Raw genomic sequence first — 12,179 nt, 5'->3', positions numbered from 1 at the left:
GTTGTTTCTGACTGGGTTTGCTACTTAAAGCAGCAACTTTTTTCATCTCTCCACTTCTCTTCAAAAATGTTTTGCTTTCCCTTAAATGCTGGGAAACTGTGGAAGTAGCAGAAATATATTTTTGCCTTGATTTAAGTGAAAGATCCCATTTAAATCCCCCTTTCCCTAAGCTGTTCCTTTCTGGTTTGCTGGTACACAGGAGCTGTGGGTGGGGTAAAATCATGCCTGAAGTGAAACTTCTCCTTGTCTCACTTCAGCAAAGTGAGAAATGCTTCCCCCAGTGTCTCGAGACCGAAACCAACATTTTCTGTGAGTAAAAACAAAAAAAAAAAAAAAGGAGTCAAAGAGGAAAAATAGATCCAGACAAAACACCAGGTGTAGAACACAGTTTCTTTTCTTGAGCCACTTTTAATTTATACCACACTAAAAAAATTATTTGTAGCACAGGGCAGCAGCACCCCCGGTATATTTAAGCCAGGGCAGTTTTCCCTCACCAAAAGGCTTTGTGATGTGTCAGCCAGCACCTCTCCAAATTTCCACTTCTTATCACATTCTATCAGATTTTGGTGTTTATGGGTTTTTTTAGTGAATAAGGGGTGAAATTCAGCCTTTTCATTTTTCAGCTGGTACCAGGAGTTGCTGTGAGGAGTTATCTTCTTCCTCCCACCTCTTCCTGACCCTGGAAGTGTCACAATTTGATTTCCTTCTGACATCCTGCTTGGATCCTGCATGGCCAGGAACATCAACATCCAGAACCCATTGCCCCACAAGGTTTTATCACAATTGCACAACCCTGTGTGAGATCTGTTTATTGAAAATATTTTATTGCTTTCTAAAAATCAGTTTTAATAAACTCCAAGGAGATACAGGAAGCAGATCAGCAAAATTATTGAACACACTTAATTTTCTGGAATTTTCTCTGCAGGAAGAGAGCCAGCTCTGTGAGGACAAGTTGAGGAGACCCCATTTTGCCAGAGTTCATCGAGGTTGATCTCCTCTGACTGCACCACTTTAATCCTCAAATTCCAGCACAGCTTCAGGTGAAATCAATGATCAATGGATTGGTTTCAGCTGGAGTTTGATCAGCACCTTGCACCTGAGTCAGGTAAGAATAAGACCAGCAGTTTTTGGAGATGAAACAAGCCAGAACTGCAGTGTTTGCCAAGGAAAACTCCTCACGAAGGTTTGAGACTCCTTCCCAACTCCTCCTGCTCAGCAGCCACCACTCCACACTGCCTGTCCTTCCTAAAAAGTCCACATCCTCCCATTGCTGCACTCCAGGAGCCATCCCACCATGTCTCAGTGATGCCAGTAAGATCATGGGTGAGCACATCTCCAACTCCTTCCCTGTATTTCAGGAACTTGCAGAGAAGATGGAGAAGACAAATGACTGCCTGGAGTGGCTGGAATTCCTTCCTCTGATGCTATGGAATTTGCACTCTGGAGGAAACATGCCATGAGATGGGAAGAGTTGGGCTGTAAGGCAAGAGACCAGCTCCTGGCATCCTCAAACACATGGAGATTGCCCTCCTGAAATTCCTAACACGGGAAGGGAGGGTCTTCCCTAAAGCTCCAGCACCTTTAAGGATATAATATTGAAGTAATCCAGATGGAATTCCACCCTGACACTGAGTGTGAAATACAGAAATGGCACCTCAGGTCATGGCATTTCTTTGGAGTGTTGGGTTCTGCCAACAGAGGAAAGACTCCCGAGTGCGGTCAAACACGGGTGACCTCCCTTCTGGAGAGAACACAGCAGGAGACACCCCCAGCTCCCAGCCCTGACTTTGCCAAGTCCACTGGATCCACCAGCAAAGCACCTGGACACATCTCCCCTCCTCCTTCCCCACGTGGAGTGGCACTTGGGGACACTGGCAGTGCTTGGGGGACAGCTGGACTCAAGGACTGGAGAGCTCTTTTCCCACCTAAAGGATTCTGTGTGATTCAAGTTTCATGCAGTGTTTTCCCCCCACCAGGTAATTCTGCACTGCTTGGCCTCATTCCATGCCCCAAATCCATGGAATTCCCTCCCAGTGTCAGGGATAAAGCTCTGTCACTCTGGGCCAGCTATCACCAAAGGAAAGTTCGCTTTGGCTGTGACTGATCTCCAGGGAAAGCTGGCAGTGTCCCCAAGGGAAGATGTTCCTGCTGGGTGCCTGTGGTCTGCCAGGCAGCGCCGCACTGGGATATTTGAGCAGTGTCCAGAGGAAGATGAATGAGGCATCCCTGCAGCTGGGAAGCCTCTCCCATTCCCCAGTTTGGCTGCAATGGCATTTTCCAGCAGCTGAGCACGGAGCTGTGGCAGTCAGAAGCGGGTGTGATGCTCGGGATTGGGATCTGGCCCCGGCTCCACCAAGGCAGCTCTGCCCACCCCATTGGGCACAGCATGGCCACAACTCTGGAGCTCTTCCCAGCCTTTTGTGGGGCAAAGGCCACTGCTAGGGACCCCCAGGTGTTTCTTCTGCACCTGCTCCAGGATCTGCAGCACCTGGAATGAGTAGACACAGCTGGGAGTAGGTTAGCAATTAGGGGAGAGCACTGATTTCTTCTCCAGCTGTTGAAATAATCAATCATAACATAATGGGTTGGAAGTGACCCTCAAGGGGGCAAAGACACCTTCCACAAGATCTTCTCCCCCTGGGCTAGGACACCTTCCCCAAGATCTCTTTCAAGTGTCTGGCTCGGGTTTGGGATGACACAAATAATTTTTGCACTCAGAGGTCTCTGGGATGGGTGAACATGGAGAGCCTGCCCCACAGAGGTCTGTGACCTTGGATCTCAGAGCCCTTTCCATGGATGAATCGGCCCCACCTTGCCCATTCCCCTACTCCACAGAGGTGCTCCAGTGCTCCAGAGCAGGATCAGGACAGAAGCATGGAGCTCTGCTCTTGTCCCTCACACCAGCCTGGGATAACTCCTTGTGCTATCACAGACTTCTTGGTCTCCTTACTGGATTAGGAAGCCCCAGGCTGAAATTCATTCAATGGAGAAGGGGAATGGAAATTAAATCCAGCTGAATTTCACCTGAGACTTGGGGATGATGCCAACTCGGAAGAATCCAATATTCCCACTGTCGATCTTGGTGCAGTCCACCACAGTAGAGGCAATGTTCTCTGGAGAAGGCCCACCACAAAGTACTGCATCCACCTAAAACCAGCAGATTTCCTCACCAAATTTCCCTTGGAAAGGGAGGGTTTTCCCTCCCAATGGCAAATAATTCTTATCAAAGGCAATGCTGCTCCTTCCTGCCCCGCTGCAGTGACACCAGCGCTAGATTTGGAGTGAATGAACCTCAAAGCAAGGCCAGGGAGGGCTCTGCAGGATGCAGGTCAGCAGCACAGCATAGTGCAGGCAGGTTTACAGCAGCTGAGGAGCTCTGGAGAAGTCCCATCCACAAAGAAAATATGTCTGAAGTTTTGATTTTTGAGGAGCTGGAGGTGGTAGATTTGCACCACCTCTTGTTTAAAGCTGCCATGATGACACAAAATGTAAAACCCCCAGAATTCAACAGTGAAATCTTAGAATCATGGAATCACCCAGAGTTAGAAGGATCCACAGACACCATCAATCCAACCTCTGACCCTGCACAGGACACCCCAACAATTCCACCCTTCCAAAGGCTCCTGGAGCTCAGGCAGCCTTGGGGCTGTGCCCACTCCCTGGGGGAGCCTGGGCAGTGCCCAGAACCCTGTGGGGGAAGAACCTTTCCTGATCTCCCACCTAAGTCAATGAAAGGCCATGACCATGGCACTTCCATGAAAGCTCTAACAGCCAGGCATATTTTTGAGTTTGGCACCAGTTTTAGACCAGCCCCAGCCTCAGATGAGAATCCCTGAGTTCCCACAGCCCATTGCCAGTTGGAGCCCTGGCACATCCAGGCACCAGGATTTTCTTGCTTGTAAGCAAGAATGAATTGTTTATTGCTCCCATCATCCTGTGTTGGAATATGAACCCACTCACGTTGCCAAGCCATAACTACACTGTGCAAAGCAGAAGAGATTTGGTTTCACACCAAGACCTGTGCTTTAAAATCTTATTTCTCTTTGACACCGGCATGAGGAGCATCCATGAGATTTTTTAAATTAGAGGCTTTCCCAGATTCCTGATACCATCCATTGATTTGCCTTCTGGAAACAAAATGGTTGCATTTTTCCATCCCCATGTCTCTTGGTTACCTTATCTCCCAGCTTGGCATACACTTGGTTGTGATGGGTCGTGTCAGCCTCTCCTGTTGGATTGGCTGAGGTGACCGCAATGGGGCCAACCTGGTAAGAGAAAAAAGGGAGTCAAAGCTCTGAGCAGGACTTTGGGGATAAAACAGGTGACTTGAGCTCTGAACTCCATCTGTGACTCTGAAGAGAGCTCAGTGTGGCTCACCCAGGTGAGGCACCTTTTTTGCAGGCAACCACAGTCCCAGTAAACTGCGTTTGAGTGACCAGCACTGACAAATTTGGGTTTATTGATGATGGCCATGAAATGACATCTTGCTTTCCAGCAATAGCGCTTGCCTAGACCTACCACGCTCAGGGTATCACAGCTCCTGTGGCCACTTTCTGCACCTTCTGAAGTTATTCCAGCCTCAGAGAAGTCCCTGCTTCCAACAGTGTTCTGTGTTGGAAATTAAACTGTGTCTGTTAAGGGCATTCTCCTGATTTCCTGACCTGGTGGTTGCTCCTTTTCCCCTCTTTGCTTCCATAAGATCCCCCCCAGCTGCCTGCAGGCCCTAGCCCTTCTCAGAGAAGGGGTCAGGTCACCAGGGCTGAGGTGCTGTGACTCACCAGGTCGATGAGGTGTGTGGTGACAGAGCAGTCGGGAATGCGGATGGCTACACTCTGAGGAGTCCCAACATACTTAGCAGAGTCCTTCATTCCCAGGAAATCCACCCATTCACCTGCACCAAGCAGAGTCACTCAGCACTTGGAGGTTTACATCAGCCCAAACACAATGATTGTAACAGGAATATCCCTATGGAACATGTGGTGTTGCAGGAGTTCGCAGTTTTGGGAATTTCAAACCCAAAGCTCTCCAGAGGGCTTGGAATTAACAGCATTTCCTCACCTCTGGGAATGACCAAGCTAATGGGAGATGGCCAGGCAGCCTCCATGAAGTCCCAGAGGAGGGGAGTGAACAAGTGCTTGGCAGGTTCCAGCTGCTTTAGGCTGGAAATCCAGAGGGACATGGGGCGATCCTGAGCCTGGTGCTTGGACCTGGAACGAGGGAACAAAAGGTGAGGCTGGAAGTAAGATGAGGATTTAAATTCCAGGAAAGGTAACTGCTGGAGAGGTCTAGAGCTAAGAGAAGGTGTGCAGACTCTGCCCAAGGTCACCAGTCTGGAGTAGGAGTAGGACTGTTCAACCACTGACCGTATGGGAAGGAACTTTATTGGTTACTCCCAATCAGGAATGTCTGTTTCCAAATCAAGGCTTTAACTTCTTGTGTAATGATGGGTAGAGGTCCCAACAGCCCAAGTTCTGAGGAAACCTCACCAATATGAGGGGCTCCAGCTTAGAGCAAGAGTCTGTTGTCACCAGAGACGTTTTGTTGTGGCAACACACACTTCCAAGTAAGAACAATAACCTCCTGCCCCATCTGCCAAAAGTGGTTTGGGTTTCTTGTGGTGTCCAAGTTACCCAACTTCGTCACCCTTCAGTGTCCCAGAATACAACCACAGCCCAATTCCCTCCTTTCCTCACCTGGATCTTCCCCCTCCCTTGCTGCTCCCACTGAGGCTGAGCTGCCTTGCTCTCAGCGGGTGCTGCAGCCAGCACTAAGTAGCAGCTCTGAGTTCTGGAAGGTTCCTGAGGCCAGCCCAGGTGCCAGGACTCACCGGTGAGCTTTCTCCACGGCGTCGGGCCGGCTGCAGGCGGCCACCAGCACGTACACGGTGTCCGTGGGGATGCCACAAGTGCCACCATTCCTCAGGATATCTGTGGGCACAGAACAGGGCACGAGCCTTGAGTGACAGGGGAGGGGTGCAATTCCCATGGCAGAGTTGTCACACAATGTGCTGCTCTCCTCTCCTTGTCCCAGCTCCAGCAGTGCATTTTTCCAAAGGGATATCTGGCATTTAGGGGAGTTCTGGGCCAGAGTGGAGAGAGTAAGGACCAAGCATTGGCTCTGCTCTCTCTGTGCAAAGCTTTGGGTGGTAGCCACAACCTGGAGGATTCCTGGGTCTTGGAGCAGATGAGGACACAGGGAAATGATGCAGGAGACACAGCAGAAGACACGCTGCTCTACTCAGATCATGACTCCTGTAACTTGGCCCACTTTACCAAAACATCACTACACCATCTAGATTTCCACGTCAAGGCCAGGTTGGATGGGGCTTGGAGCAACCTGGTCTAGTGGAAGGTGTCCCTGCCCATGGAACAAGATGGGATTTAAGGTCCTTTCCCACTCAAACCATTCTGTGATTCTCCGATTGGGATAACGTCCTTTTAAGAGTGTTCTGCTACAAAACCTCCCAGAATTTCCCCTCCATCCCCACATCCTGCCCTCTGTTTTCCCCTTACCTGCAATTCTCTTGACTGAGGAAGCTTTCCTGGCAGGCAGATGAAGGCACTTGCTCGTTCCTGCCCCGACACCACTGAGCTGCACCATGGGCCTCCCCATGGGCAAGCAGCAACCCTCAAAGGTGCTGCTGGCCAGGGCAGCCAGGAAGCAGTAAAAGCTGACCAGCCCAAAGATGAGGGTGGCAGCAATGTCGTATCCAGTGGGAAGAGCATGGATGGCATCCAGCAGGAAACTGGCAGCGATGAGCATGAACGTGAGGGAGTAGAAGAACCAGGCCATGTTTAGGAAGAGTGAGCAGAAGACAATGAAGCTGTTGAAGAGCATGAAGGAAATGATGCCCACGGCTGTGTGGAAGCTTCTGGCAGTGCCACAGAGGCCACTGTACCTTGTCAGGCCCCAGATGATCCACATGACAGAGTAGAGGATGAAGGCACTGCTCTCCAGGGTTTTACCCCGGGCAAAGGCCACGGAGCCACCAAGGAGCTTCAGGATCCCACCGGCTACCACCACCCATGGAATGACCACGGTGGCAAGAGGAGCCTGGGAGTCTCCTGAGGCTGTTAGAGCAAAAGAAGCCAGGACACTGCAGGCATAGGCAAGGACTTCTGCATCAGCATACTTGGAATAGCCCAGGTAGGGAGCGTGAAGGTCTGGCCCCTCCCGGATCTTCAGGAGGCTACTGCGAGCAAGGAGGGCCTTCACAGCACCCTTCCCTGTTGGGATCTTGGCCCTGGCCCTCACATTGTACAGGTGAATCAGAGCCACCAAGGCCGAGGACACAAAAATGGCCATGGCCACACCTTGGGGGCCACCTGCAAAAAAACCCCTGGGGCTGCAGGCCAAGGCAATGCAATAGGTGACAAAAACCAGCAAGTACAGGCCATCCACAGGGCTCTGAAGGGAGAGAAAAAGAGCCAAGACAGCAAAAAGAATGGAGAAAACCACCAGGAATGGGGTTGGGAGAGATGGCTCCTCTGGCTGCCAGGTGGGGTACAGGAGGCAGTAACCTCCAGCGAATTTGAGGATGGAAGTGAAGCCAAAGGCCGTGGCCATGAGAACATCCATTGCACGGTAGGACAGCACACAGATGCCAATCTGGTAGGTGCCAGCTGCCCACAGCCAGGGCACGTGGCCCAGGAAGAGTCTGTGGGTGACCCCCAGGAGCCTGCAGGAGAAGACACTGGCTGACAGCATGTTCAGGAGCAGCCCGGGGGCTGCAAAGGGGTTGGTGCTGCCAGCGCTGCCCCGGCCCTGCTCCTGGGCCTTCTTCTCGGCAAGATCCGTGCCAGGGAGGGCAAGGTTCCCTTTGGTCAGGAAGGGGAGGATCCTCCCCAGGGCAAAGTAGCCCCCGACCAAGCAGACACTGAGGTGACCGCAGGCCACGGCCGAGGGCCCGAGCGAGGAGCTGCAGTGCAGGGCCACCTCATGGGCGCTGGCCAGGGACACGGCAGCGGCCACCAGGCCCAGCAGGGGCTCTCCGCAGAGGAAGCCCACCACGGCCAGCAGGAGCAGGGCCAGGGTGAAGGTGGCCAGGCCTGGCACCAGGGCATCGCGGGCATCCCCTGGGCCGGGCAGTGCTCCCTGCCCTGCCAAGATGAGGATCACTCCATAGCCACTCCAGAGGGCTGACAGGGTCAGGCACAGGGCCACCAGCAGCGAGGCGTTCCTGAGGCTCCTCCGAATCCCTGCGGAACAAACGGAGACAGGGCGTGGTTTTGGACAGGGTGTGGGAAGCAGGGATTAGGAAAGGTGGGGAGCAGGATCACTACGGGGCAAGGATCAGCACAGGTCCTGCCTGATGATGGATTTGTCCTGAAGAAAAGGAGGCTCAGGGGGACCTTATCCCACTCTTCAACTACCTGAAAGGAGTTTGTAGTGAGGGGTCAGGCTCTTCTCCCAGGGAATAAGAGTCAGGACAAGAGGAAATGGCCTCAAGTTGTGCCAGGGGAGGTTTAGATTGAGTATCAGTGAAAATTTCTTATGGAAAAAGTTGTCTAGCCCTTGCACAGCTGCCCAGGGCAGTGGTGGAGTCCCCACTCCTGGAAGTGTTTAAAGACACACGGATGTAGCACCTGAGGACATGGCTTAGTGGTGACCATGGTGGTGTTGCTAGTTGATGGCTGGAGTTGACAATGTTCAAGGTCTTTTCCAACCTGAACAATTCTGTGATTTGATGATTCTGTGATTTCATGTTGCTATGAGTTACAAAGAATAAATAATTCAACATGCTTTCTAGAAAGTGTGGGTTTTGTCCTAGGCAGTGATTTTTTTCTCTCAGATACGTAGAGGCACTGTCTCTTGGCACTTGGAACTTACCCATGGACATTTCAATCCATGCCTGCTGAAAGCACTCTCAGAAAGCCTGGGAGATAAATGTGTATTCAGTGTGTTAAAACTCCAAGATCCTGGTAGAGCATTTGTTTAAAACAAACACTGATTTATTCTCTTGCCTATAGAGGGAAAGTTTGCTGTGCTGACACAGAGCCATGGAATGGTTTGGGTTGAGAGAGACCTCAAAGCTCATCCCATTCCACCCCTGCTGTGGGCAGGGACACCTTCCACTACCCCAGGGTCCTCCAAGCCTCATCCAGACTGGCCTTAGGCACTTCCAGGGATCCAGGGACAGCCACAGCTGCTCTGGACAACACACTCCTCTGAGAGAAGGGATGAGTGGCCCTCATCACACACCAGATGAGGCTGCTGTGGTTTGTATCCTGTTGGCAGAGCAGAGCTGGATGTGCATAGCTCTGGGAGGGAGCCTGGGGGCTGGGCAGCCCCAGATCTTACCTGCATACGCCAGGAGAGCCGACACAAGCAGCAGCAGGACCCCGAGAGCCGTGCTGGGGATCAGCGGGGCTGCTCGCGGGGAGCTGTAGAAATGCACGGCCAGCAGGAGAGAGCCTGTGGGACATGGAGGGGGGAAACATACAGAGCATGTAAACCTGGCCCAAAAACCAGGGGGGAATCAGGGTGGACAGAGCAGGGAATAGAGGAGAAATAACAGTGCAAGATCTGCAAATAGGAAAGCCTAAGGAGCTGGGGGAGTGTGACTCGGTTTGTGCCCAAGGTCTCACTTCTTTCTGCGTGCCTTGTTTGAAAAAGCTTGGAATTAGTCACTTGAGGTTGCCCAGAGAGGTTGTGGTGCCCAACCCCATCAAGGTCAGGTTGGATACTGGGGCTTGGAGCAGCTGGGTGCAGGGGAAGGTGTCCTGCCCATGGCAGAGGATGGAACTAGATCATCTTTAAGGTCCCTTCCAACTGAAACCATCCAGGGAATGTAGGAAAGAGTCTGAAAGTGCTGCCCCGTTGCCAGATAAAGGTAAAATTCCGCAATTCCAGTTGTATGAAAGGCAGACAGACACACATGCCCTGCAGCTGATCCCTCCAGCTTTGTACTGATGGAGAACCAGCTGAAAAAATGCAGGAAGGTGAACACAAAGGAGGAGCTAGTGAAAGGGAGTGAACACAGAAAACAGAGCTGCGGGGAGAAGGGCTGGAAAAGGAAAGGGGAGGAAACTTCATCCAAACCGAGATGATTTACTACAGTGACTATGAAAAAGTTTGGATTTGCTTCCCACCCAGCGTGGAACGAGTACAAAACTTCAGGCCAGCCCTTGGAAGCCAACACAAATATTTTGTTGGCCGCCGAAGCAGGCGCAGGGATCTCTGGATAAAAAAGCTCACCCCAGGCAGAGAAGCCAGAGGATAAACAGCCTCTTTAGCCCCCTCGGAAAAGGAGGGTGTCCCGGAAAGCTCGTCCCAAGCCCGTGTCCCGTGCCAGGATGCCAGGAGCGGTCCCTACCTGCGGAAATGCCCAGGAGCCCGATGCAGGAATGCAGTGACTCAGCCCCGCTGTCGCCCATCCCTGCGCGCCGCAGCCCCGGCCGAGGGCTGCACTGCTGCCTCTCTTTCCTCCCATGCTCTTTATAACCAAACCATCGCCGCTGCCGCCGGTCCTCCCTGCTCTCCACCCCTTTTCCCTACAAACCTCTTCTGTTCCTGCTCCTCTCTGCATGCGGGAGGAAATGCAAATGAAGTTCTGGCTGCAGTAAATTTGGGGCTGTGAGTCAGCGTGGGCTGCTGGTAGCTCCCTCCAGGGGCCTCTTAATTTTACTGTTGATTAACCCTTGTTCAAAAAGACACTTGAAAAAAAAGGCTGAGAGTTTATTGCTGTTGCTGCCTTTTTTTGCTCCTGCCAGTGAGGAAATGACACTGGTTAAAATGAAGGTTTTTGCAAGCATCCACCTTGGTGGAGCAAACAAGCCCTCTGCAAGCCCAGCAGCTCCTTGGGGACCACTTGTTTCTCCTCACACTGGCCACGGGCCTGCTGTTTGTCCCTGTCTCAGCTCTGAATGCCTGGCACCAGCCCCTTGAGCAGCAAACCCAGGGCAGACTCAGTGCCATTCCCTTAAATGTGACTTCTGTCCATCTGCCACTCCACATCCAGCTCCTCCAGCCACAGAGAGCCTCGCTGGCTTTCCAGGTCAGGAGTCCAACACTGCCAGGATTGTGTCCCAAAGGGGTCATGAAGGACCTGTGGGCAGCTTCCTCCTGCTCCTCATGGGGAATGCATGGTCAGGGCACAAAAGTGGTTTTGGATGGAGGGGAGGCTACAGAAAGCACTGGCCTGGTGATCGTGTTGAGTCGTGGCTCGGGTGGGAATTGTCAGAGAACTATTCTGTGGGAGCTGACAGAGCTTGGTTCCTCTGTTGTGTTGTTTGTGGGGATGGACCAGTGTAGGGCCTGTTCCCTTGGGGGACTCAGCTCCAGTTAAAGCAAATCCCACACTCCACAAAGGTGAAAGGTACAGAACAGCATGCAGAGCTTTGCACTGATACTCTTGGGCTGCCCAGGGATGGCTCTGCAGAGTTCCTCCAGCAGCCAGCTCTGATGTTCCCCTCAGCAGATCCTGCTCTGTGATCACCCACAAATCCCGTTCCACAGCCAGGGCAAGAGGACAGGAAAGCGGCTGGGAATGGGGCTGGGAGCTGCACTGGCTGAGCTCACAGTCAGGCCTGTGGAATCATCCAAGGGGTGTTGGAGCTGGGACAGCATCCAGAAGAACTCCAGAGCATCAGGCCCTCTGCTCATCAGGACCCTGCTTCTCCTGCCCTGAGCCAGCTGAAGCATAATGGCAGCTGGATCCAGCTGGATCCCCCTTCACTGCCCCCAAACTTTCCTGGTATCTCTAACTGTGCTCACCCTGCAGGAAGAGGATCCCTTCCCACCCCTCCTCACTAGAACCTTAATGCAGATCAAAGCCACTTATTAATACCAAAGCCCACAACAAATGTGTACAGCCAAGACCACCTAGGCTGGAATAACCCAGCTGAGAAATGTCATTTATCATTCATCTCTTCATTGCAGAGAGACCTTTAGGGCTGACATGTCTCTTGAGACAGATGTTTTCCCAAGGGGAGGAAACAAGCCTGGCTGGTCCAGTTGCACCAATTCCCCCAGTGAGGGGAACCAGCCCAGCCAGTTTACACCAGGCAGGGGTGACTGATGTGGTTTGCAGCAGGCAGACTGTGGGAATGCTCAGCCTCTGGCTAACTTTGTTCCATGGCTAGCGGGACTGCTCCCAAAGCAGCTGCAGGAAGGAGAAATTACCTGTTCAGATTGCAACATCACTCGGCTGTTTTTCCATGCAAGAGGAAATTATACAC

At 52.2% G+C, this 12,179-nt stretch overlaps 1 protein-coding gene across 1 annotated transcript; it reads right to left on the bottom strand.

Annotated features, from left to right (window-relative positions):
- Positions 1 to 803: 803 nt before the first annotated feature.
- On the bottom strand, positions 804 to 10,572 carry LOC132333859 (uncharacterized). Its single transcript, XM_059859374.1, has 9 exons — positions 10,316 to 10,572; positions 9,301 to 9,414; positions 6,513 to 8,198; positions 5,828 to 5,927; positions 5,059 to 5,207; positions 4,779 to 4,891; positions 4,176 to 4,265; positions 3,025 to 3,147; positions 804 to 2,488 (listed from the first exon to the last, which is right to left on the bottom strand). Exons 1-9 carry the CDS (start codon positions 10,374 to 10,376, stop codon positions 2,306 to 2,308), a joined length of 2,619 nt encoding a protein of 872 aa, XP_059715357.1. The 5' UTR covers positions 10,377 to 10,572; the 3' UTR covers positions 804 to 2,305.
- Between the last annotated feature and the right edge of the window lie 1,607 nt (positions 10,573 to 12,179).

Source organism: Haemorhous mexicanus, chromosome 14 (genome assembly GCF_027477595.1).
Source record: "Haemorhous mexicanus isolate bHaeMex1 chromosome 14, bHaeMex1.pri, whole genome shotgun sequence".
In the NCBI taxonomy this organism is placed as follows: Eukaryota; Metazoa; Chordata; class Aves; order Passeriformes; family Fringillidae; genus Haemorhous; species Haemorhous mexicanus.
This window is presented reverse-complemented; position numbering and strand designations above follow the sequence as displayed.